Source organism: Tympanuchus pallidicinctus, unplaced genomic scaffold (assembly GCF_026119805.1).
Source record: "Tympanuchus pallidicinctus isolate F22 unplaced genomic scaffold, pur_lepc_1.0 scaffold28, whole genome shotgun sequence".
Classification (NCBI taxonomy): domain Eukaryota; kingdom Metazoa; phylum Chordata; class Aves; order Galliformes; family Phasianidae; genus Tympanuchus; species Tympanuchus pallidicinctus.
In genome coordinates, this window is record NW_026294745.1 from 6,589,483 (window position 1) to 6,615,154 (window position 25,672).

Below are 25,672 nucleotides of genomic sequence, written 5' to 3' on the forward strand. Positions count from 1 at the left end.
CCAGCCAGGCCCTGAACGCCCAGCTCACGCTCACTGCACCGCGTCACCGCGCTGCCAGCTGCAGGGCGGCGGCTCCCGGCTCAGGGAAGCGGGGAAAGCAGAAGCCGCCCGGTTCCTCTCGGCGGTCCTTCCTTCGCACGGCCACCACATCCGCATCTGCACACGCCAGCACGGCCCTTCCCCTCAGCGCAGAGTGCCCTTCGCATCCTTTCATTGCCAGAAAGCCGATAAATTCCCAGCCCCAACAGCCCCGTGTACATCTGCCTCCTCCGGCCCGCTGCTACGTACGGGAGACCAGCAGAGCCGCTCGCCCACCAGCGTTTGCCGCAGAAAACGGGCTTGCAAAGCGCAGCCCGAACGCGGCCACGCAAAGCACGCACACCGCTCGTGCCCCGCGCTGCCCAGGCGCGCACGCCATTCCGAAGAGAGAATCGCCGCACGAGATAACGGCACGGAAACGGCATCCCCAGCCGTCCGCCCGCCCTGCCCAAGGGCTCCGCTCTCCCCTCCCCTCCCTCCGCCGCCCCCGGCCATCTCCTCCTCGCCTCCTTCCTTCCGCTCAGTCGCTTCTCGCAGGGCTCCCGTCGCACAGCGGCCGGCCGCTCGGGCACCGCGCTCCCCCCGCCCGCGTGCCGCTATAAATACATGCCCGTACCTTCAGCTTGGCCGGGTGGCTTCGCTGTGCCTGCGTCCGCGGGGAAAGCAGCCTCTCCACTAACCGCTCCTGGATAATGAGCGAATCCATAACCGCGGCCGGCGGCACAGCCAGCCACTGCGGGCCGAGAAGGAAAACACCCAACCCATGCGTTCCCTCCCAGCCCTCGCTAAACCCATGCGGCAGCCCCCCGCCCACGGCCGCACACACGCGCAGGGCGGCTCGGCGAGGAGCGGCGACGTTTGCGGGCTCCCACGGCAGCGCCCCGGGACTTGCCGTCCCTCCGTGCCGCGGGAGGTGCCGCCTGCGGGGCCGGCACTGCACGCACCGCCCGCTGTCGCTCCGTCCCCGTCCCGCAGTTCCGCGCACGACGGCTGCCGCCCCTCTCCCGGCTCCGCTCATCCGGCCGGGGCGGCCCTCGGATATCCCGACGCGTGCAGAAGCGTTGGGCTCCGAACGATCAAGAAATACCTGTGCGTTTGATAAACACGCGGATCCAGCAACGGCTCAGCACAGAAAAATTGTGCAACCTTCAAGTCTGGGAGCCTGCAATATCAGATCCACAATTCATCTTTTCTGTGCAGCCACAGAAGCTGCAAAGGAATTAATCTGAAACAAACAAAAGCTTATAGCCTCATATAACAACACGACTCCAGGAACTGGGCAGTAAATTTGCTGGCACGTAGAATGAAGTCACACAAGACGGCGGTGCTGGATGAACCTGCAGCTCGACACACAGGTTCCTGAGCAGCTCCTGCCCGTGAGCAAGGAAGAACAAAGGCTCTGCTTTACACCACTGCGCATCTCCTACCTGCAGTCTCTGCTGCCTCACTGAGAGCCACGGCCTTCTGGCAGCCACTGCCCAGAGCACAGCATCCACCAGGGCCCACCCCCCATGCAGCTGTCACAAGGCTCTGCCACAAAGAACTGAGATACCTGGGAGCTGCTGCAAGAGCAGGAAGGTCTCAGAACCTGGGTTTCTACAATACTGTCTTACAGGGAGGGGAGGAAAAGGGGAGAAAACGGACAAAGAAGAACTGTGTGTTAGCTCCACTGCCATTCCGCAAGCTGAGGAAAGGTGACCTCAGAAGTTGCAGTAAAAGGTCCTAAAGGCTTGGAAATGTAAGACAAAAACATGCCAAACATCAAAGAATGCCATCAGCATCCTTAAATTCCACTTGCTGGATTTTGTTCCCAGTCATTTCTGAGTGTAACACTACTCAGGAAACCTGGATTGAGATCTGTGTGAGGCAAAAGTTGCCATTTCTCAGAACAGGCACCTGATCCACCTCATGCGACAGCTCTTCCCTGCTGTGAGGTGGGGATGTTTTCAAGGAGCAGATAATGCTTACAGCAAGCAGTGCTGTACTGCTCCCAGCTCAGCAGTAGGCCAGGCCATGCTCATGACACCTTTTTCCTCTCTTAGATTCCCAGTATCTGATTCTGCTTCCCTGCCTGAAGCGCTCCATCACCACGGCCTGCAGCTCATGCACAGCTGAGGAGCAGCAGAGATTCCATGCTCAGTGCCAGGCAGGAGGAGCGATGGCTCGGGGACGCAGAGACACATTCAAACTCACTCTGACAACACAGAGGTGTCACATGGCCTTCCACACTGTAAACCACAATAGCTGTAACCAAACCCTTTCCAACCTCCATGAGTTCTCATGCTTTGAAACATGCTTTCCTGAAGACCGCAGGCCACACGGCCACCAACCACAGGCATCTGTCAGCCTGGGCACAGGGAGAACGCTGCGTCCTTGCGAGCCTCCCGCACCCAACAGGAGCATTCTTCTATGGTGGGGTCATGGATGAAGTCAACATTGATTTGGTTGAGGCAAAACCACAGGGCCCTAGGAACCATGCTGACAGTGCAGACAGGAACAAGGAGCTGCTGTCTCCCACAGCACATGCGGCTCTCAGGACCGGCAGCCAGGGAGGAATTCCAGCTAGGACGCCAAGCCCGGGAATGCAGAAAGCATACTGAGAAAAGGAACCCAGGAAGGTAGCTCTTGGCTAATGAGGGCTTTCAAAATGCTCAAGGAGGGCAGTCTGGTCTGACTCAGCCTCCTCCACCTTTCCAAGAGATGAAGAGCCAAGGAAAGAACACATGTCTATCACACTAATGTACTGCAGGGCACACCCACAGCCACAGGCTCAGGTTGGTCCACCTCCCAAAGACAGCCGAGCCAAGCCTTGTTTTGCCTCTGCTCCTTCTGATAACCCCTACCTCCCCACGCAGACAGCTCAGCAGGGAATCTAGAGCAAAAACAAGCGCTTTCTTCCTTTGGCTCCCAGAAGACAGTTTGGTGAGAGCCCCTCTGGGCAGGGGACACAGTGTGAGGGAAGAGCTGCAGCTGGGCACCAGCATTACTGTCCTACGTACTTCTTTGTTACAGGGGATTTCTAGCCTGCAGGGCTGCAGATGGGCCCAGAGAAGAGGAGAGAAAATACATTAGTTCACAGCATTAGATGTCAATTCACAGAAGGCAGAATTCACCACTGGGCAGCATAGAAATGCTCCTGGACAGCAGCACATCGGCCTCACATCGGCGGGGCACAGCCCACCATCAGCCCAGGAACAAAGGGCAAGGAGCTGTGCTCCGCCAGCAGCACTGAGCCACGGCTGACGCAGGGCTGTGCTGTCACACCGTCAGCGGGGCTGGGAGCGAAGGAAGGTTTCCTGGCCGCTGCAGGAAACACGCAGCACAGCCCAGGGGAGGCAATGGAGGGACGGCGGCACGCAGCGCAGCGCTTTGTGCAGGCGGCTGCAAACGTGACGAGCGAGGAGCAGAAACAACGCGATGATGGGCAAGGAGAGAACAGCACAGATCAGAGATGGGGCGGGGAGAGGAAATTCTGTCCTTGACTAAATACATATACGGTGCTGGCTGGGCTCCACCCACAGCGACAGCCCTGCTCTCGGGGCAGGGAGGCCTGCTCTCTGCGTGGCTTTTCCAATGAGTTGGCCTCAGGACTGCTGTGCTCCGGCTCTGCTCTCAGTGAGCAGCCATGATTGCATTGGGGAACAGGTACCTTCAGCCCACAGAGGGCTGTACAGAGGACTGGTGAAGCTCTGCATATCCACACCTCCACAAGGTCAGCATGGTCGCATCGTGACATTTATAGTTCTTCCTTTGAAGCAAAGCTATTTGCAGAACTCCCCACGGAAGGAAAATTCAGTTCCTGGCTTCTTTCTACCAAGACAGGACAGGTAATGCCAGAGAAGCAGTTTGTTTGTGGCAGGAGGATGCTCCCCACTCTGATCGCTGCAGTAGAGGCAGAAGAACTGCAGATGCCACCCCTGCAGGCAGGGCTGAGTCCAGCTGCGGTCCTGCTGCCTCCTCCCGTGCCTCTGTCTGGCTGTGCAGAAAGTCAGGGCTGGCCGTGGGCAGGTAAATCTCATGGGGTTCGGACTGCTGCTCCATCACCTGCATAGCACTCAGGCTCACCTGAGTGAGAAAATGCCTTGCTGATCTAACCTCTGATGATTAAACCTTGAACTTACAAGCAAAACTCCAGGTATGTGGTCATGGAGAGCATCAGAGCCCTGACGCTCCGGCCAGGCTTTGTTGTTTTATGCTCAGAAAAAAGCAGGCCAGCATTGCAAAGTTCCCAACACATGGGCTTCATCTCCTGCACACAGTGCCATGAGCACAGTCAGCACAGCAACCAAATTTCCTTTCTTTTGCCAGCCTCTCAGGTCAAACTTCACTTTTTACTCAAGGAGCGCAGCTGTTTTGTCACGTAATCCCTCCAGAAATCTATCAAATTACATTTTAAAGGTATTTGTGCTCCTGCTTCCACCTGAATTGTCCCAGGCTTCCCAGGAGGCACTGTGTGACTCCTCCACTTCCAGCGCTGAAACAGGACCGCGGTCCAACAATTCCCACTTGTTTAAACTTCTGACTCCCTCTGGAGCAAGTTCACAGCTTCTGTCACACCCAGCACCTCTGATCACTGTTCAGGATCATCTGAAATACAACTAATTGGACAGAGGTGGAGGAGGCACAGCCACTTGCAGGCAGAGCTCCCTGCTGCTGTACACGTTCCTGGCGGGGAGAAGTAAGCCTGCAGACAGTGGGTCCCACGGAGGCCGCCTGGGGTCACCACCAGCCGCTGCCCTGCCCACGGCCAACTCGTTATCAGTGTTCGGATCAGGCTTGCAATTGGTTGTGTTTCACGTAGGGTCACAGGCACCTTCCACTGCAAACACAACGAAGATCTTAGCAAAGGATGGGGGTGACAAATTTGACCCATACAGACAGGAGGAGAAAAGAGGCAGCGCAGAAGGGCTGCAGCACTCCCTCAGCACTGCTGCTGTTTTTCTTTCTTTCTGTTTCCACCAAATCTGCCGCATGAATCAGGCTGACATAGATTCCCTCCCTCTCATCTCAAAGCCACAGCTGGGAAAAGCAGAGGCAGTGCTGGGCCCCGCCTGCCCCAGGGAAGCCAGAACAGGAACACTTGGGAGAAAAACAGGTACATCGTGTCCCATGGCCTAGGAATGGCTGGGCTGGGAGCCCTGTGGAGAGAGAGAACGGAAACTAGAGGTGACATCCTCAGAAACAGAAGGGCACTGCTTCTCCAGCTCTCAAGTTATCCATCCAAATGCCAAAAACATCAGCAGTTTGGAAAGCTCGCGATGCACATTTACATGCACAGACAGCAAAAATTTCAGGACAGGATCCTACAGAAGGTCCACTTCAGAGTTATAGGTAGTGGTCCCAATCCTGCTATCCTTACTCACCGAGTAGTCCCATTGAAATAGAGACGACTACTCATGTGAGTAAGGGATGCAGGATCAGGCCTGTCTACCAAAGAGGCTGAATCCTGAACCAGAGAGGACATCATGGCCTCCAAACATCATCAGACACTCACCAGTAGGGCTGGTCTGAGGGCATGGCTGGGGAAGGCAGTCTGAGCACACCGAGCAGGGCCCTGCAGAACAAGCAGTGGGTATCAAAGGGAATCAGGCAGGCATGCTGCTGGTTCATCCACAATACACCCATCTCACCAATGCTCCCAGCCATGCAAGAAGGTGTTTTAATCACGCTGACCTCCCAGAAGGCTCTCAAAATAATACTGGGAGAAAACAAGCCAACTGCCTTGGGACAGTTCCCAACTTCTTGGTCTCCCAACTACAATTAATGTAACTTTAGGAGTAGTAGGAAATGCTCACAAGAAAAGAGCATGAGCCCATTCTTAGGTCACCAAATCATTTTTAATTCCATTAATTAAGGGAAAAAAGGCAGTGCTCAAAAGTAAACTTCAATCTTGGGAGGCATCCAGCAAGAGGAACACCAGCCCGAGGCCCTGAGAGCCATAGCCCTCCAAGCAGGGGGCTCCTGCAGCCCTCAGACCCCCAGGCTCTCCCACCCTCCCTCTGCTGACCCACGTGGTCTCACCTGGCTCCCCACGACCCCAGACTCCCAGCACCCTCTGACTGATCTGCACAAACTTCAGCCTGCCCCGGGCTGGGCCCTGCCTCAGGGTAACGTCTGTCTTTGCAGATGGATAATTAGATTCCCTTTTCCATTTCCTTTTCCTCCTGATGGTTTCTCTGCCTGGCAATTCCCCCGCAGCCCTGCACAATCCAGCAGCATTAGTCAGAGGGAAATTCTGCTCCCTTTCTCCCCTGGTTGTTTCTCTTAGTTCAATATAAACAGCAGAGTGAACTGCGCAACAGTTTGAGTATTTCATTGCAGAAGCATTTGTCCTTTTCAGCCTGGCAAACAGTTTTCCTCCCACACCTGCACCCTGCTCCTTCTCCTGACTGACACAGGAAATGAGCATGATTAAAATAAATGTGATGGCGTTGGCAATTGGAAGCAATAAGCTAATCAGCAGGAAGATGCAATCAGCGACGCTACGGCTGCAGCACAGCGCAGTTTATGAGCAGCAGCACAAAGCATTCAGTCGGGGCAGGGCTGGGAGAAGCACACATGGCTGTCAGCAGGAGGCGAGGTGCTCTCAGAGAATGATCATAGCGCATTTCTCCTGCAGGAAACAAAACCCCAGCAAGAGAGAGAGAGCAACCATGAAATAAGGGTAACCCAACCCAAGGCTCTCTTCCAGCGGTCCCTGATGAAGCATACACAGGCCCTGAGTGTTTAGGACATCAGTCCTGCCATCAGGCAGCTGCTCTCTGGGAAGCAGTGCTGGTCCCACAGGCCTTGGTGTTTGCTATACAGCCCCAAGGCCTGCAGGGATGCACAGACATCTCCACCTGACAGAACACAACGGAGAGCTGTCCTGCTGTGATTTACTGCTCGCCTTTCACCAGCGATGTAGAGGCTGAGCTTCGCAGATCTGTCGCTTCTGGCCTCACGCACTCTGCAGCACACTGTGTTCTCCATGGGCAATGTCCCGAGCCCACACAGAGCCTGCAGGTCTCACAGCCCACTGGTGCACAACACAGAGACTTCCAGCTGCTCCGCATCACGCCTGAGGAAGCAGGAGATGCTGTCCAATGCTTTCCCGTCCCTTTCTCCTCCATCTCCTTGCTCCAGCAAACACTAAGCTTGGTTACACCTCTGCTGCACAAATTGCTGCTTGCCCTGCGGCCTGACAGGAGATTTACATTTTGTTAAATGCTGTGATGATGGAAGAAAACTTCAGGTCACTGAAAATCTAAGTCAAACCGTGCTGTCTGTCAAAGAGAATTTAAACAGTGTTTCTATCAGCCTTAAGAGTAGTAGTCAGAAACTGCTGAGTGTTGCTTCTCCTCATCAGAGATGCTGACCAGGAAGGAAAAGATACAAATATTGAGGCCGAGTTTGCAGTAAAACAGAGCAAATACCTTCTTGAATCAGATGGATACCTTTAACTTCCATAACAGAGATGCACCTTCACCCGGACCCTTCCCAGGAGAATGTCCCTATGGACTACTGACCAAGATGCTGGCAGGGCCCTGATGGCCCTGTGGTACTGTGACCCTGCTCTGGGCTGCTCCAGGAAGCAGCACAGCTGCCTGGCAGGGAGCGTGGCTCAGCCCTGGCGCTGCTCTGTGCAAAGCTGCAGCAGTGAGGTTCCTACCAACCGCTGAGATGACGCCATCTGTTTCCACTTATGTGCTGGCTCACAGGAGCAGCTGCAAAGGGCTCCAGAGAGACGTTGCTCTCCTGAGTGGACAGGGACTGCACTCTGTCTCCCAGAGCAATGTAGTACTTCCTTTCCATGCAAAAGACAGCTGGAAGGCAGCAGCCCCCGGCTTGGTTTTGCTTAGGCTCTGACGCACACACCCACAGGCCACAGCCCTGCAGGAACAGAACTGCTCCCAGCAGCCACACAACTGCACTGAATTAATCCCTGCTCTGCATGGCACTGCAGCAGACGAGGGATTGACTGAGCCGTACCCACATCTCTTGGTCTGTCCTCTACAAAAAGAATCTGCTGATGATGAACCAAGATCCCAAAATTAACAGCTACCAAAGCCTCTTTCTTTCTGTATCAGAACTCACACTGTGCAAGTCAATCTTTATCTAGACGCCTTTTTCATGTATTCATTTCTCTGTACACTTGGTGCAAACGGGCACCCACCCCAAAAAGGAGCAAAACAGCAGCTGTGGTGAAGGAATGTTCAGGCTGCTCCTGAGAACAGCATCAGGAGGGAAGGGATCAAAACAGGACACTGTGTGTGGGACTAAGGGCAGTATTGGCACTGCCTGGCCCTCGGTCTGCAGGGCTCTGCCTCATCCTTTCCACCTGCTTCAGGAGGGAAAGAGTTCTCTTGCTCAATTTCATGCTTTGAAATATATTGCTTAATTCTTAGCAAATTGGGTTCAGCAACTACCCTTTTCCTGTGGTTGCTGCTTCCTCTCTGGGCACACAGTGTTCTTTGGAGCCAGAAGAGACCTCGTGTTCCTCCCAGCCTGCCCTCTCGAGCCCTGCAGCTGCCTTTCCTCTGGAAGGGTCGGTGTCAGTGTGGATGGGCAGACCGCATGCTAAGCTCTCCTTTTCTCTCACCAAAGTTCTCATTGTCCTGCTCTGTTGGTGGCAACCAAACAGAGTTTTCCTGGAGAACAGTTCTCTTTGGCCAGAAGGGACAACATACCAGGTCTCGACATAATCACCACGTGGCAGCAGGAGCACCCAGGACACCAGCCACCAGTTGGATAAAACTGCCATAGAATCAAAATTGCTGAGCATCCTGCACAGCTTCACAGAGGGAATTCTTTCCACTATGATCTTGTCCTACTGCTTCAACCCACTGCCAGCTCCTCAGCCCACCCTCGATCTCACACCCCAGCCACCACCAGCTGTCCTGCAGGGGTGGCTCTCAGTGCCCTGCCAGCAGCTCCTGAGGACACGGCTCTGCTGAGCTGTGCAGTGCAGCACCAGCACCGCAGCCAGAGATGGGACAGCAGCTGAGGAGCCCAGGCGACAGCCCCAGATGCACCTGCATCAGCTGGAAAAGACGGTTGTTCTTCAAAGCGTACCTCTTATTAGCGTGTGTAGTGCAGCAGCCCAAGCTAAGGAGTTTCCCTCACTTCTTCGCCAACCTATCACACACCGTTAAGCAATCCCATTCAGCCTGCTCTGCCAAACTCTGCAAGAAATAACTCCCTTAAAAGCCGCAGGTAGAGCATCGTCGTCACCTTGGTCTGCGCCAGCCCTGCCCCCGTGCTCGCGGTGCCGCTCCCGGACGTGGCGCAGTGCAGGGAACGCACGCAGCCTCACGTCGCAGCTCCGGGCCACACACGCAGCCAGGCTGCGAGCGCAGGATGGAGGTGCAGGAGTGCCTCCCGCAGCCACCAGGCAGGGCCGTGCTCGGGCACGCACGACCCCAGCGCAGACCTCCCATAGCGAAGGGCGAGCTGGAGCCCCTGGCACCGGGCAGCCGCTCAGCGCCGAGCCGGGGGAGCGCGGCTGGGCACGGAGAGCCGCGTTAGCGCAGAGCTGACAAACCTCCCGCAGGCGGCAGGACCTGCTACAAAGGCTCCTTTGTTCCAGACACACGAGCCCATTTCATGCTGCCGCCAGGACACATTAGCGTTATTGTACCCTACAGACACGGCGAGTGGCAACGGCTGGGGGCTCAGCGGCCCCTTTGGGGAGAGCACGCAGGAGGCGCAGATGGCCGGAGCCCCACCAAGCAGCGAGAGCTGCAAGTCCTCCATCACCAGCGTGTCTTCCTCGGGGCTCCGACGGCACAGAGCCCTTCTCACAGAGCTGGCAGAGCTGCTCTGTCACGCAGCCAGCCACACTTACCCACCCTCTGCACTCCATCGCCATCAGTAGAGCTGGGGATGCTGAGCAGAGAGGAGAAAAAGGAGGCATTTAACACAAAAGCCCTGCTTATTCACCTACTTACATCATATACAGGTGAGAAGACAGCTCTGCAACAGGAAGGAGGAAAACAGGACTGTAAACTGACACAAATGGCAGGATCTGCCTCCAGTGCAAGAGGGAAGAGGGGCAGCGGGGCAGGAGAAGTCTCGTTTGATCCAAAGAAGAGTCAAATTCTCTGTTCATCAACAGTGGGATGGAATTTACATCTGGGCAGCAGTCTTGGTACCACCTGGGATGAGGCCAAAAGAAAAGCAAATTCCTCTTACCCCCCTTCAGTACTGCCTACCCAGAGTCAGGGAGGTTCCTCTACAGTCACACAGATGAAACAGAAGACTGCCTTTATTTTCCCAGCCGTAGCCTGCCAAAGCTCAGCATCTCTTCAGCCTGAGTTTGTGCCAGAAGAAATCCAGGCTTAAGGGGAAGTGGCTGGACTCCCCCGCATGACTTGTGAGACAGCGCTCAGGCTGTGCTCACTACAGTTCGCTCGTATGCCAAAGTCCAGGGCTGTGCTCAGCAGGGCAGCCTCAGCAGACAGGAGGCACTGCGCTCAGTGGACATCAGCACAGTCCAAGAATTCTGGACTAAGATGTGCTAGAGAAAATCTTAGTGACTTCAACAGGAACAGGAAGAAGGGTCTTTTACCATGCCAGGAAGAATTCTCCGCTAGTTTCTGCATGCACTCTCCTCAGCTCCCCAGCACAGCTCAGCACCCTACAAGACATGGCCTGACTTCTCACCAGGAACTGCTCTGATATCTGGTGCTTCCAGCAAGGCCTCTTGCCCAGCTATGCTCTTTGGACTCTGTTCTGTCTTCTTTTCCTTGCTACTTCCTCCCCTTCCACCAGCATTTAGAAAGATGAGAACAGAAAGAAAATACTCCACAGCCATCCCCACCTCCCACCACACACACATCCTGCAGGCAGCAGGCATCCTGTGCCACTGCCCAGCTGCACCCCTTCCCCAAGCAGCACAGCAGCCAACAGCCCTAAACCCTGGCAAATAGCAAGACGCCAGGAGCTAGCAGGAAGGTCCTCAGGAGGGAGAAGGGGCACTATGGGCTGGGAGATCCCACTCCACACACAGCAAGGGCACGAAGGGATTGGGAAGCACCAGGCTCTCCCCACAGCATCAGCCTCTTGCCTGCAGTGTTGAAACAGCAACATAAGTTGTGGTTATAGCTCCAAACACTGCTCCACCTCAGAGCTGGAGATGGATGAGGTCACCGGCAGTCTGAAATCACTTGTTCTCAAGCTGCTCTCAAGACTGTGCCACAGAATAGAAAGAGTGGGTGGGGATGGGTGGGGAGGGAAACCCAAATCAGTGGAGCACATTCCCCATTAAAGCTCAACACTTCATTAATCTCTGGCTCCCAGTCAGCTGCCACCAAAACTGTCCACCCTCCTCTCTGTCCTTCCCCTGCAAGAGGGAACCTGGCAGGAACACCAGGCTGTGACACATGCTGCATGGGACTGTGCTCAACCCCTAGCTTCCCAAACCCAAGCCAAGCAGAGCTCTGGGGAGAAATCACAGCTCAGTGCTGCCCAATAAGTTTGGCCATACTGCTCCACCTTGTGCCCAGCTCCAGCTGCTGACCCTCAGATGCCTGTGCTGCAGCAGTCCATCTCTTTCTCCCTGTGCACGTGCAGTTTGCAGTGATTTGTACTGGTCACTGATCCCACCCAGGCAGCACTAAATGTGAGCCAGGCCACCACACCGATCACAGTGACAGCATATCCAGATCAGGTAGGCCTTAACCCACACCTCAAGGAACCCGGCTGAGCAAGGAGGATGGAAATGGAAGACAGCAGCCCAGGAAAAGATCTTTGCCCCAGCCAAGCTTGACAAGCAGCAACCAGACCAATTGTTCAGTGGCATCATTTAAAAAAAAAACAAAAACACATTGACCACAAATGAATCAGTATCTCATTCTTGGAAGCACTGAACTGACCACAGTGCCCAAAAAGGCCTCAAGCATTAACAGCCAAGATATATCATGGTCACACTGTTCCCTCCTCTAGGGCCATGATTTTGTTCCTTCACACCAGATTTTGTTCTAACGGAGGGAAGCACTGAGGTTTTACAAGCCCCTTCCAGAATTCCCTGTCTCTCCTTACAATGTGCTCGGGGCCATTTTGTGAGTAAAAACAACTGCTGCAACCCATGTGCTGTTTGGACCCTGACCAGCTCCAGCCCATGCATGAAATGCACGTGGCCTTGGCCTTCAGCATGCGCCCCAGCAGTGGCTGGCCAAAGCAACCCTGAGTGCGGTAACTTCTTTTTACCATGGGGTAATGGGAGCCGCTGTAAATGCAGCAGATAGAGAAGCAAGGGAGAGGTCTGTTGTGTGCACAAACTGTTGTGTGCATATGCCACATGTTTCTAGAAATTCCTGCAACCAGATAAAAGACTGAAACTCCAGAGCACCTGCACTGTCAATTCTATGCTAGTTTCTCTAGATCACACAGCACTCCTGGGGCTCAACAGCACAACTGCTGCTCCTCTGGTGTTCCCCAGTTGTTTCCCAGCCTCATTCCATGGGCCAACCTGGGATATCAACCAGACAAGAACACAACGAAAGCAAGAGCTTTCTCCCCTGTGGGTTTCAGTCCTTCTTCTGTCACCTCTAAAACCATAGCGAAGTTCTCTCCACTGCTAACACCAAGCCTACCCTGCTGGGCCCTTGAGGATGCTCCGAGACATTCCAGAGGGGCTGTGCTCTTCACTGCACCCAGGCACGCTGCAGAACTGAACCATGCTCTGTAGCAGAAAGAACCCACAGCACTGCTTGTAGGTCTCCCACTCTCTGTAACCTTCACGCTTTTCCAGCACTCAGCTGCTCTGTGTGTGCAGGAACAGGCAGCCATTTTACGTTCAAAGCACTGCACATGAATAACACTGCACGCACTAACGCTCTGCAAAGATCTCATGTATATTCCTTCTGTTCATTTGAGTGGGTTTTTAGGACACTCACCCAAAATACCAGTAAAAGCCATTCAGACTGAAAGCTGTGCTTAGTCCTAGCAACAAGAACATCAGAGCTGCTGTTATGCTCCTCCCATGAAAGCATGGCTTTAGAGCTCAATTCTGCCATTTTGGCAAATTGCACTGGTGCTAACTCAGCAGAAAAAAACGGCAACCCAGTTTGAGCAGGAATACTGTTACTGTTCCAACCAAATCCCAGGGAGGGTGCTTTCCACCAGACTTGAGAAGCATCTTTCCTCTCTCATTACCAAAAATCACAGCCTTAGGAAGAAACCTTAGCACAGAGCTCCTTCAATCCAACTTAGTCCTAAATCTTCTCACTCCTGTGCATTTTGTTCAATGGTATTGTTGACTCACCCATTATTTTTTTTTTTCTGAGCTCCACCCAAAAACAACAAGAATGGTAAAGGAGGTGCAAAATAGGAGATAAGGAACAGGCATTGGAAAAGCAGAGTTCCTGGAAATGTCACCTTTGAAGTGATTATACTGGATTTCTGGAAGTCAGAGAAACGAAACCAACCTAACGAAGATATCAGACACGACAACATCATTTGGCTGTAAATGCTGTGCTTGTCGGACACACAGAGCACAGCAGTACTCAATGTTAGAGAGAACTCAGAAGCAACGAGGTAGAAAAGTTGCATTTGCTAAACTACGCTTTCCTGTGAAGCAATCCAAGAGAAACGGAAGCAGCTACCCGGGCAGGGACACAGCTCCATCCCCTGCAGCCTCGTGCCCTCAGGCTGCACAGAGTGAGCAAATCCCGAGATGAGAAGGGGTACAAAATCTGCAACGCGAGGAGTGCTGGCACCAGCACTGCTGAGGGACAGGTGAGGATGCAGGGGCTGTGGTGCTAAGTGCACACAGGTAACACCCCCTTACCTGCACATCTCATCAGTGGGATATTCACAGTAAAACCAGTTGTGTCAGGCTTAATTCATGGCCCAGGTTTGTGAAATTTTGATAGGACTCTTCTCTGATGCAATTTTGCCCTATGCGAGGAAATCAATTTCTCCTTTCAGGCTCATTTATCAACCACTGCTTTAGGAACACGAAGTGAGATCTGTCTTCTCCACCGGAGGAAAGGACACTGGCCCACTGGTGCAGCATGGTAGCCAAAAGGTGGGCGCCTCCAGTTTTTTGAAAAATAATAAGGAAAGAAAAATAGGTTATTTTTCATTAAAGGAAGCCATAAACCCTCAAGAAACAGGCTCTGAGCACCAGATATGCACAGGCCCCCACAAATTACCTCAACCCTTGGGTGTACGTGAAAAAGGATGTCTGATGAGGCAAGAGCAGGGCCTCACCCAGGTGTTTCCTGGACATGCATTGCTGGTAATGTCACAGCAGATCCTTTGAAATGCCCACCACTGTGCTGTAACACACTTCAGTACCAAACGTGACCAAGAGGAAGATGCAGGGGAGGAACAGCAAACATGAATGAACATCTACACACTTTGCAGGGAAAAATAAGATGGTTCATGAAGCTTTCAGACCAACAAGTCTCGTGATATCCCTCGTTAGCAATCCCACGCACGCCCTGCACTGTGCTACATGAAGGACAACTCCAGTAACACCACCACTTGTTTACCAGAAGAACAATTCCACTATTGACCAACACCTGCCCATGACACTGGGATCGCAGGAGGAGCAGGGAGACGTTCCAATGACACTGGCCATTCAAAGCAGGCAGCGGAACGCCTGGCACTGGCTGGAGCCTCTGAGCAGCTGCTGCGGAGTGACCCTACCAGCTCAAACAGAAAAGCTTTCACTGACATTAATGAGGGCTGCTGAAAATAACGCCACCACACAGCTATGAGATGGCCTTGCTGCATGAGGACCAGCAGGACAAAATAGAGCAGGCACTGAGGAGGAGGAACCTCAAGCTTCATCCAGTTGGTTTGGCTTCTATTTAAACTCCCATGAAGTCAAATGGCGTGAGCTGACATGGAGGGGTGGGCCAGGCAACACTTACCTGAATGGCAAGAGGACACACTCCTGCTCCCCAAAAACATCCTGCCCACAGGAGTAATGCTTCAGAGGATCACTGTCACAGTGTGACAGTACTGAGGTCTGACACATACTGAGTATGTGCAAAACATACCTCTGGCTTTCTTACCTCTACAGGTCTGGTCTGAGCTTCTGAAGAGTCAGCCTCAGGGTTGACAGCCTGGAGCAGAGGCAGAGCATTCAGCTGCTCCATGGACCTGGAGTCCTTCCCAAGCATGTGCCAGGATTAACTGCCCAGAAGCACCGAGTCCTGCTAAATAACTGTCTGCTCTAATTCCTGCTTCCCTCATAAATACACGCTTTGCCAAGGGTTCCTTTCATAGGGAGGAGAGTTCTTGAAAGTAAGCAGACAAACAGCAAAGTATTAAACTCAGGAGCAAGGCACGAGCAGCTTCCCTTCTGTGTGCTACAGCTAAAGGAGCCAGAGCACTGCCCCAGGCACAGCACAGGAGCCATCAAAGCAGGGATGCACATGCAGCCTCTGGGAAAGAAGAGATGCTCTCAGACAGCATCCCCCCCTCTCTGCTGTGCACACACACTTGCTTATCTCAGTACTGTGCCATCACAGCAGCAGGATTTTGCTACAAGCCCTTCCCCAGGAACCAGTGCAAACACCAGCAACCTGAGGCTGTGATGTTCCTTCCATTGCTGCCTGACCACCTCTTCTGAGCAGTTCAGAAACTCTATAGCATCCTAAGGGCCATAAACATTTTTTTTTATGTCAGGCTGTGGGTAAAAGGAAGTTACTCTTGATCCAGATGGGCATTTCCAATTCTATATTCACAGCACTGACCACCGATTGCAGAGATTCAGAAGAGCTGTTGCTCTGCGTATTTTGAAGGACAACATGAGCAGGGCAGGCTGCCAGCAGATGCTCAGCTTTGTAACTCAAGTTTCACCTGGATATGTAATTTATGTAGTATGCAATTTATTTTAAAAGTGGATGTAAGACTCCATGTGTGTCACAGCAAGAATGAGCTGAGCACAGCAGGCAGGATTCAAACAGTTCCCAGGCTGACCGAATACAGATTGCTGAAAGTGAAGCAATTTGTCTGGGAAGTGATCTTAAAAATAACAGGAATGCAAACTAAAGCAGTGAAAGACCTGTTCTCTGCATGCTCACATAGCTCAGGGGTCTGCAAGGCAAAACGAAGCAGACACAGGAGTGCAGATCACAGCTGTATCTGCGGGCTTTGCCTCACAGAAAGCAGAAGGAAGACGTCAAACTCTTGAAGCCTCTTTTCCCACAAGCCGACTGGATCTTTTCTTCCTCTCCCTCATTTCTGCACCAAGAATGTCCAGAGGTCAGCGGGCTGAACTGGTCCCCATGGCCTGGCTCCAGCAGCCAGCACTCATGCTCCTGCGGTTTATTTGTTAAGACTGCATTCCCAGCTCCTGGTTCCTGGGCCAGAAGTCATTCCAGAGGAATGGCACCGGCTGCCCCGGGTGGGTCAGGCCAAGGCAGGCCATCCCAGCGCCCCACACAAACCCTGGATGCTCTCGATAATGAACTTCAAAACAAACAGGGCACTCCCAAAGTTCCCGGGAAGAGCAAAGATCTGAGCTGAATAAAGTTGGCAAGCAAAGGAGCCCAACTCTCCAGCTCTGAACAGACACACAGTACAGCACTGGTGGACAGGGATGGCCCAGCCACCAGCAGTTAACCTCAGGGTGAGAGCAGCTGTACAGAGCAGCAGCCCAACAGATGTGAGCTAAACTCTAATCAAGGGCTTCCCACCTCTCACTGACATCCCGCTCACACCTTGCAGAGCCCACATTGAGTGTGAAGCACAGTATGAGATCCCCAGCACACCACACTCACCTCACCCCTCCCTCAGCCTGTGCTGCCATGGCACAGCACCTGAGGGCTGCCCAGCTGCATCCAGCAGTGTCTGCCATCTCAAGCATCTCCGAACTGTGGCTACACCTTCCTCCAGAAATGAGCTCCAGACTTCTCTTAAAAAAAAAAAAAATTTTTTTTTTTTTTGGACTTGAGGAGTAGACAGTTGTACTAAAGCTAAACAATTCACCTCCCCTCTTAGCATTACAGCTTTGCAGATGCTCATACAGGGTTTCAATTCCTCTTCAGCTCCTCTTGGCCAACACTGAGCCAAGCTTTGCTGCAGCCCTGGGCACGCTCTCCTCCACAGGTAAGGGCTGGGAGCGACAGCCCAGAGCGGTGCTGCAGCCTAAAGCTAAGTGTTAGCAAATTGCAACATTTTAATTAACACACTGGAAACGCACCCATACAAAAGAGAGGGAATTAAGAGTACTAATCCATTCAGCCCCTCAAGATATAGAGGACTCTTCACTTGAGTTGGGACTTACAAAAGATCTCCTCTGCTTTCCTCAGTCCAGCCGCTCCAGGCAGCGCCGCAGACACAGATCCTTCCTCCCAGCACTCAGCACCACCTTCCACCACTCATTTTAAACAGTATTTATGGGATACCAAGTTGTGGATGAACAGCAGCACACATGCTGACAACAAGCACATGTTCTGGGATCTCATCCCAGCTCTTCTGACGCACTACACACAAATCCAGCTTCTGAACATCACTGTGGGAACACACTGAGTGCAAACTTCCTCACAGCTCCAGGAATGATTCTTTGGGACAAAAGGAACACATAACAGCAGACAAACATTCTTTCTGAGCTTCCAGGCTGACCGCACTGCAGACATACACACACACACACACACACACACAGTCCAGCCCGCATGGAGTTATTTCAGCATGCTACAAGACAACTTGCATAAGCTTGACAGAACTCCGAAGTCACACAATGTATCTGTCTGAGATGCCATACATTCCCTTCTTGAGAACTGGAGGATTATTCTGTGAGATGTCACTGCCCAAGGAAATCTCAGTCTGGGGCAGGAAGGGGACAAAGACCACTGTTGGTCAGGAAAGAACCTGTGAAGGTGAGCAAGGAAGGTGCCCATCACTTCACGCACAGCTATCCAGAAAAAAAAAAAGTAGCCCAGGAATCATTTAAAGTGGAAGAGAAATGAGATAAACCCTTTTGGCTGAGTCAACAGCTGTCTCAGCAAGAAGTGCTTGAAGTATCAAAGGTGGAGCACAGCTCTCCAGGCTTGGATTCAGTGCACACGGCTGCCAGCAGCAGCACAGTGACAGCAGTACCACTGCAGTGCGGGGTGACCCAAAGCTGCTAGGGGAGCCCCTTGGGTTGAACATTCGTAACTCCTTTAGCAAAGCTCCAAAGACCTCAGCAGGGACCCAACCTGGGACAGCACAGCTGGCTGAATGCACAGCCCCCACTGTACGGGGTATTTAATAACCAGCAACTCAGACCCAAACTGAGGATGCTCCAGAAAACACCGAACTCAAAGCTTGTCTCCCTGCTCAAAGGCTGGGGCAGGACTGTCAGGCCACATTAAGTCTATTTCCTGCTACTATAGCCAAGCAGAGAACAGTATCCACATGAAGCTAATATCATTTTTGAGAGCATTAGAAGCTTGTAAGAGGCTCCTGGACTCTGGAGGCCCGAATGTATCCAGGGAATGGTTTCTCTGTATTCAGATGGCAACAACACTTTCACCTCTGCAATTACAAACCGCCTTTCGCAATGTCCCAGCATGCTGCAACCCAGCAGCTGAGCAACAGTGTCACAAGCGTCCCTTGGGGTTTTTGCCCTTCCCTAACATCAGGCACAGCACCTGCCACACTCACATTGGCTACCGTGCCCAAAGGGGCTCTGCACAATTCACACAAGAACAGCAGAATTCTGGATTTGCATGTAAGTAGCAAAACAGTTCACGGAAATTCAAAGGATAAAAATCCCCCCACGGGGACACCTCCTTTTCATAAACTGCATATTGCTAGTAGCTCTGGGCAGGCTGAACATCTCCCCTGCCCTGTGCTGATGACCATTTTACCCATTTAAAGCATAAATAATTGAAGAGCAGGAGGCAGGCTGTGCCCAGCTTTCCAGCAGTTCTGTGTCACTACGTAGCCATGCACTGACCTGCTTTTACGGCCTTTTTCCAAGAAGTGAAGCAGGAAAAAAAAAAAAAATAAAAAAAATAAAGGAAAAAAATATTTAAAAGAAGCCTAAGGATGGAGCTCACCTCCCGAGCTCAGAATAACCCACCTGTGAGACACAGGGCCGCCTGCAGCAGGGCTGCTCAGACAGAGGTCGGCAAGAAGTCAGAACCTGAACGCCAGGACCTGCTGCAGTCCCACCCGGCTCTGGACACACTGTGCTGAGCACTGAGCCCTGGCCCAGTTTGGAAGGGAAGGAACCAGCATTGCCTTTTGAATTTGGCTTTAAAAAAAAAAAAAAAAAAAAAAATGAATAAGACACTCAAGGCTTTATACAGAGAAGTAAAAGCTCCCACCCCAATGCTGTCTGGCCAAGATACACTGGGACAACAGAAAAACAAGCAGAGATGTGCTGCTTTAAGTGCTTCCAGTATCCACCTCTAGAGCCTGTGACTAATGCACGGCTCCCCTTCTGGCAGGCATTTCTCAGGAGCCAGGATGTAAGACTGAGGCTGGAAAACACATCGGTTGAAGAGACTTCAACACAGAGAGTCAAAGTGAAGCAGCCTCACCCAGTGCAACCCGCAGCTGTGCTGAAATATTCCCCTCGCCAGCTGCAAACACAAAACCTTGCTTTCTGCTAGCAAAAAAACCCTCACCACAACCCACTCCGTTTGAATGGATACAGATTGTGTCAGACTTGTGCACAGGAACAGATCCCTACTGCTCCTCCCAGTGACTCAAAGAGTCACGACTATAAAATCACAGCGTTAACCCTGAGAAAAAGTGCACTCTGCCTGCCAGGTTCCATGCAGTTCTGTAGGAGCACCAGTAAGCAGAACCTTCCCCAGGTCACAAGATCACAAGAGCAGCTCTTTTAAGGAAAACAGATGGAAGACAAAAATGCCGCAGACATCTAACACAGGTAGGAGTCCTCCATGCTGCTCCAGCACAGACTTGGTTGCAATTCCACACAGAGCAGGAGCAAGCTGCTGTACATCAGAGCCTCGCACACAAACAGCACTTATCGCCTATTTCACAACTCAGCTAATCAATTTTCATCACATACACGCCTACACAGAAATCAAGGGTGACATTGAGGTCATCCTCACCAAGCTCAGGACACGGGAATCGCTGCTCCTCCTACTCTGCTCTCTGCCACAGCCCCCTGCCCACAGTGGAGCACTGTAGGATCATCACACAGCACCCAGGAACACCTCAGGTACCTCTGCACCACGCGGAGCACAGCCTTCAGAGCAGCTCACGCCGTTCTTATAAGCCCCTCTGGGTTCTTCTCATCATAAAAGGCGAAGGCTGTGGCTGAGAACAAACTAAGGGGAAGGAGGGGATTTCCACCTACCAGGGCTATCTGATAAGGCCACCAGAAGGACTGAGGTGAAGGCTGGCCTGAAATCGATGCTCTATTTTGGCACAGTTGCCATTTTAGATGGGAGACATCTTTGCTTTTGTAATATCTATTGTACCACAAACAGAAATCTCTGCTTTTTGTCGCTGTTTTTCCCTAAGTAATAAAAGCTATAGATTTTGAATACATAAAATTCCAAATTTCAAAAACAAACAAAAATGCAACAAACTCAGGAGTTCTCAATGTTTGGGTTTACAGTAACAGCATTTTTACAGCCAAACAACCGTTTGCACAGCATCTTTCTTAAACACGATACCCCCACGTATATGTTTAACTGAGAAGCAGACTACTTCAAAATATGTTTAAGCAGAAAAAAAGGACCAAGCTGAACACAAGAGGCACAGCCCTGTAATTCCAAACCCACTAAGAGAACTGGATCCACCAGACCGCTTCTGCTCCCACACCCAAACAACTTTGCAACTCGATGGGGTGGAGAGATCAACTTGGGAAGGTGTTCCCATCCCGCTGACCTAACGAGGAACAAAGACTTCAGAGAACATCAGAGACACGAGCCTGAGTGAGCAGGAGCCAGTTCCAGCGGGACAAGGTCACACCCCAAACAAACACACACCAACAGCATGAAATAGGAGGCATGTTCTGCAGGAGCGTGCCAGGAGACTCCAGTCTGACGACGCACTTAGGAGGTTTCACCTGTACTCCCACAGCAACACCTTGGGCTTCAGTGGTGTCAATCAGCTGCACTTGCCCTTGTAGGTTCTTGAGTCAAAACAGTCTTTCAACAAATTGCTCCATTTCCATATTTCCATTTCCACTGCTTGTCCTTCGGTACCCGCTGTTAGTGGCTGCTCATCTGCCTCCCCCGCCCCTCCAGGAGAATCCCCCATTAGAGGCTCCAGTTGGATTCGTAGGAGAGAAAGCAACTCAACTGCAGCAGTGCTGAAGTGAGGAGCTTGGCCTCACCAAGCAACTTGCTGTACAGCTTCAGAGCAGAAACTGGTTTTCCTGGTCCAGGGTCCTAAACCACAACCCTTCTCCCTTGGAAAGGTGGATGGAGACCAGTACCAAAACTCCACTGACTTCAATGGCAAGTGAGATCAGTGTCAAACAAGAGCTGACATCAGAAACAGAGAGCGTGGAAAAACTGGGAATCAGGGAGATGGAAAATCTCCTGCAGTTTTCTCTTCATAAAAGCTAGCATTTGTGAGTCAGACCCACAAATCAGAGTCCTCTGGCCCCAGACAACATATCAGCCACTGTGTACTCAGCAAGTCATTAACATTATCAAGATGTCACCAAAAGCCACATTACTTACATGCAATTTGTTGTTCTGCCCTTACTTAGCTCTCATATCATATTTTATTTTATTTATTTATTTATTTATTTATTTTTACTGCTTCTGGCAAGAATTTCAGCTTCAGTAAACCTTTTAAATTGGTACCTGCTACCAGATGCACGTGGATTGGCACCAGGTAGCACACAAAGAAAAGCCCTGCTCTCAAACAATAAAGATATAATTTGTGCTTCCATACGTTTGCTCACGTTTCAGCAGATTGCTTTGTATTCACAGCTTCATTTCCCTCCACCATCCACAAGGAACGCAGCCGGCACAGGCACACAGCCCAGCTGCCTTTGTCCTACAAGCCCTGCTCTGTGCTCAGCACCTTTGTGCACACACACACACAGCAGCACACCTGAGCACCTTCGTGCACACACACACACACACACACACACAGCAGCACACCTGAGCAGAGGCCACTCCGGCCCCAGCAGAGCTCAGCTGTTGTGCCCACACTGACACAGTGGGGCAGGGCTGTCACCCAGATGTGACAAAGGCCTGCAGGAATTATGATAGCATCTAGAACAAAGTGCTCTGTCTTCCTTGCTTCGCAGCCTGGGGAGCAGCAGAAAGGAGCTGTACGCATCTCCTGCTTCGCTCTTTGTCTCAAAACAAGCTAAAGAACAGCACGGTGGGTCACAGATCTCGCTTTCAGTTCACAGCTTGCACCGACTTTTTTTCCTCGCAATTTCAGAACACAGCCTGGCTTATTTCCACATAGAAACACAACAAGAATCGAAATAATAACAATATACTAACAGCTAATTGTATAACAGTAGCAAAAAATGCAGCAGATTAGGGGAAAAAAGTCACCCACTAAGTCCCCACCGTCCTACTGCCACCAGATTTACTTTGTTCTCTCACTGCAGTCAGCAGCTCCCAAAAACACACAGCTACCTTCTCAGCGTCCACGCCCGCACCGTAGGGAAGCACCATTCCCAGCAGGGCCAGGCGGCCGCCCGCCGCCGCACAATGAGTTCGCAGCTGCAGCTCGGGAAGGCTGCGCCGCAGCACCGCCCGGCTCGGGAAGGCGTTCGCTCGGCGAGGAAGCGGACCCCGAAGCGGGCGCGAGCCGGGCGGGGCGGGGGTTCCTCCGTGCCGCACCTCCAACCCCACCCCGCGGGGCCGCAGCTCCGAGCCCAGGGAAGGCGGGCAGCCCGCATCGGGGCGACGGACCGCACGGCGCTCCGCTGCTTCCCCCTTACGCAGACGTTCGATCTCCGCAGAGAAAATCACCTTCCTGTAAAACACCCCAAACGCCTCCGAATGCCGAACGGAGAGCCAAAAAACCTGCCGATGTCACCCGATTGCATCACCACACCCCACGTCGCGGCGCGGCTCTGCCGCGGGCAGCGGCCGATGCTGAAACGGCTCCTGCAGCCCCCGGGCCGCCTTCCTCCGCCCGACGCACCCGGGAAATAAAGAAAGAAAGCGAATCGCGGAGAGACGGAGGGAGCGCGACGGCCGTTTCCCGGATGCACGCGGCCGGCGCGGAGCCCACCTACCTGCTTCTCTTCTGCGGGGCGGACGGGCGGCAGCGGGGCGGCGAGGGCGGGATGCCCGCGGCGGGAGCCGGCGGAAAGGAGAGAAAAAGAAAAGAGAACGAGGCGTGAGGGCCGCGGCGGGCCGCGGGGCGGAGATACCGCACGCACCGGACCGCCGCCTCACCTGGGTTGAGCGGCTTGCTCTTGTAGCGCGTGCCGGTGCTCATGGTGCCGGCCCTGCCCGGCCGGGAGCGCGGCGCCCGCCGACGGCAGCGCGGGGTGCGCCTGGGGACCGCCTGGGCGTCCCGCCCCGCCCCGCCCCGCCCGCCAATCCTGCCGCGCGCCCCGCCCGCAGCCCGGCCCGGGGACACCGCGCCGCACCGCAGCACCACAGCACAGCACCACAGCACAGCACCGCACCACAGCACAGCACCACAGCACAGCACCACAGCACAGCACCGCACCACAGCACAGCACCGCAGCACAGCACCACACCACAGCACCACAGCACCGCAGCACAGCACCGCACCGCAGCACAGCACAGCACCGCACCACAGCACCACAGCACCGCAGCACCACAGCACAGCACCGCAGCACAGCACCGCACCACAGCACAGCACAGCACCGCAGCACCACAGCACAGCACCGCCGGGCCTGCAGGGGGGGCGCCGCGGCTCAGGAGAGCGCTGTGCGCTCGAACGACGGACCGCTAAAAACGTCAAAAGCCAAGGGAATAAACAGGGAACGCGCTTCCAGATTTAGCAGCCCGAAATGTCGGGGGAGGCACTGAATCACGCTGCAAACTTACTCCGCAAAGCAGGAACGGGCTCCTCTGCCAGCGTGCCATTTTAAGAGCAACACTGAGTTATTCTAGGTAAAGCTGCCGGAATAACGGGAGGAGGGGGCAGGAGAGCTCCAACGGATTTAGAACGCTCCCAAGGAGGCGCGAGCCCACGACTTCAGAACAGCCGAGGGACCTGAGCTGAACTGCCACCATCGGAGCCGTGCGGCAGCCCCGAGCCCACGGCCGCAGGGAGGGAACGCTTCTCCCCCTGCCGGGACAGGGCCGTAAGCCAGGAGCGCAGAACCGAGCGGCCGGGCCCGCTGCTGGCCGCACAAGTGCGAGGACAGCCTCCTCTCCACGGAACAAAACCGTCGCTGATACCAACATCTCCGATCCTTGCGGTCATCATCCCTCGTCATTTCTTCCACCCACTCATTGAAAACGTCCCTCGTACCCAAACAAGGAGACGCTTCCAAACCCAGCAGCTGGCAGTCCCGGGCATGTGAGATTTCAAAACCCATTAACTTGCTCCCAGATTGCTTTTAGCCATCGATTCAAAACATCACAGACAGTATTTCATCAATCGTTAGCATACTCATTTTTATAGACCAGACAACTACAGACCATCAAACTCCACACCGCAATTAAAGGCACCAGTGACCCCACCGGCAATTCAGAAGCTGCCATTAGTCTGCCACAGTGCTTTGAATCTAATGAAGACCAGAAGGACCTCGGGCACCTGCTCCCTGATCCTGCCAAACAGGAGATGGCCGGGCAGAGCCGGGCTCCTGGGCACTGCTGGCACTGCGGGGCAACGCAGGAAAGCTCTGCAGAGATCTCACAGCAGCAGCTTGGCTTAAGGAATGCACGTCCCCCATTGAGCTGTGAGGTAGAGTGAGAAAATGAGTTCAAAAGCAGCTGAAGATTAATGGCAATTAGTAAGAAGTGAGGTACAGATTAAGCCCGTTTTGAAAGGAAAGCACACAGAATAGTGAGTGCCAGGGACTGGGCCAAGAGCTGCAGGTGCAATTCACAAGCCAGGAGGAAGCAAAGACCAGATCAGTAATCACTATCTGCTCCTGGTCTGTAAGAGCTCCCACCCGGGAGCTGTGACAGTGACTTTTGATGCCTTGCTTTGGAAAGACGGGGAAAAAAGCCCTAATTTTATTAAATAAAAAAAAAGAGATACTTTTAGAAGCCTACTTCCCTACTGTCCTCATTTCTTTTGCAAGATGAACCTTTCATGTTACCTTGGCTCAGAAAGCTAACTCAGTACACAACAGAACGCCCTGGTTTTGGTGAAGGGTGCAGCTGTTCTTTCACATGCACAAAGGCACAGAGCATCATTTGGAGAAGGTTGCAAAACATGCTGCAGAATTCTGGAAGGAGCACAAAGGCACACATAAGGGCACGCAACCCATGTGAAACAGGATGTTTGCAGTTACAGCTCTCACCTTGGCTCTTGACAGACATGTTTAACATCCAAATCTCCATAAAACCTGAAGTGGCTCTGCAGCTGAAAACAAATCTGTCATTTCATTTCTTCTTTCAAGTTCATCAGAGCAGCCAAGATAACAAATGTCCACTTGATGCAGTTTAAGTCCACAGGCCAAATACGCACCCTGGTGATGCAAGCCTTTTGTGAAGTCTGTCCTGATTAAACACTCTTTGCTAGACAGCACAATTAGGGCTAACAGCAACACGACAGACACTCCAAAGCAGTACAGAATACAAAGCACCTC

The 25,672-nt window shown here is 52.9% G+C and overlaps 1 protein-coding gene across 5 annotated transcripts in view; it reads right to left on the bottom strand.

Moving 5' to 3' along the window:
• The window catches only part of SEPTIN5 (septin 5), a 35,411-nt gene extending 11,973 nt beyond the window's left edge, over positions 1-23,438 (bottom strand). The window contains exon 1 of one of the 5 annotated variants that reach the window (XM_052690970.1): positions 23,320-23,438. In XM_052690970.1, coding sequence (XP_052546930.1) covers positions 23,320-23,373 — 54 coding nt within the window. In that variant the 5' untranslated portion in view covers positions 23,374-23,438. Of the gene's footprint in view, positions 1-288; positions 550-655; positions 897-22,559; positions 22,614-23,167; positions 23,270-23,319 lie in introns of those variants that run through there. The other 4 variants (XM_052690972.1, XM_052690971.1, XM_052690968.1 and 1 more) reach the window with 4 other exon arrangements.
• Positions 23,439-25,672: the final 2,234 nt, after the last annotated feature.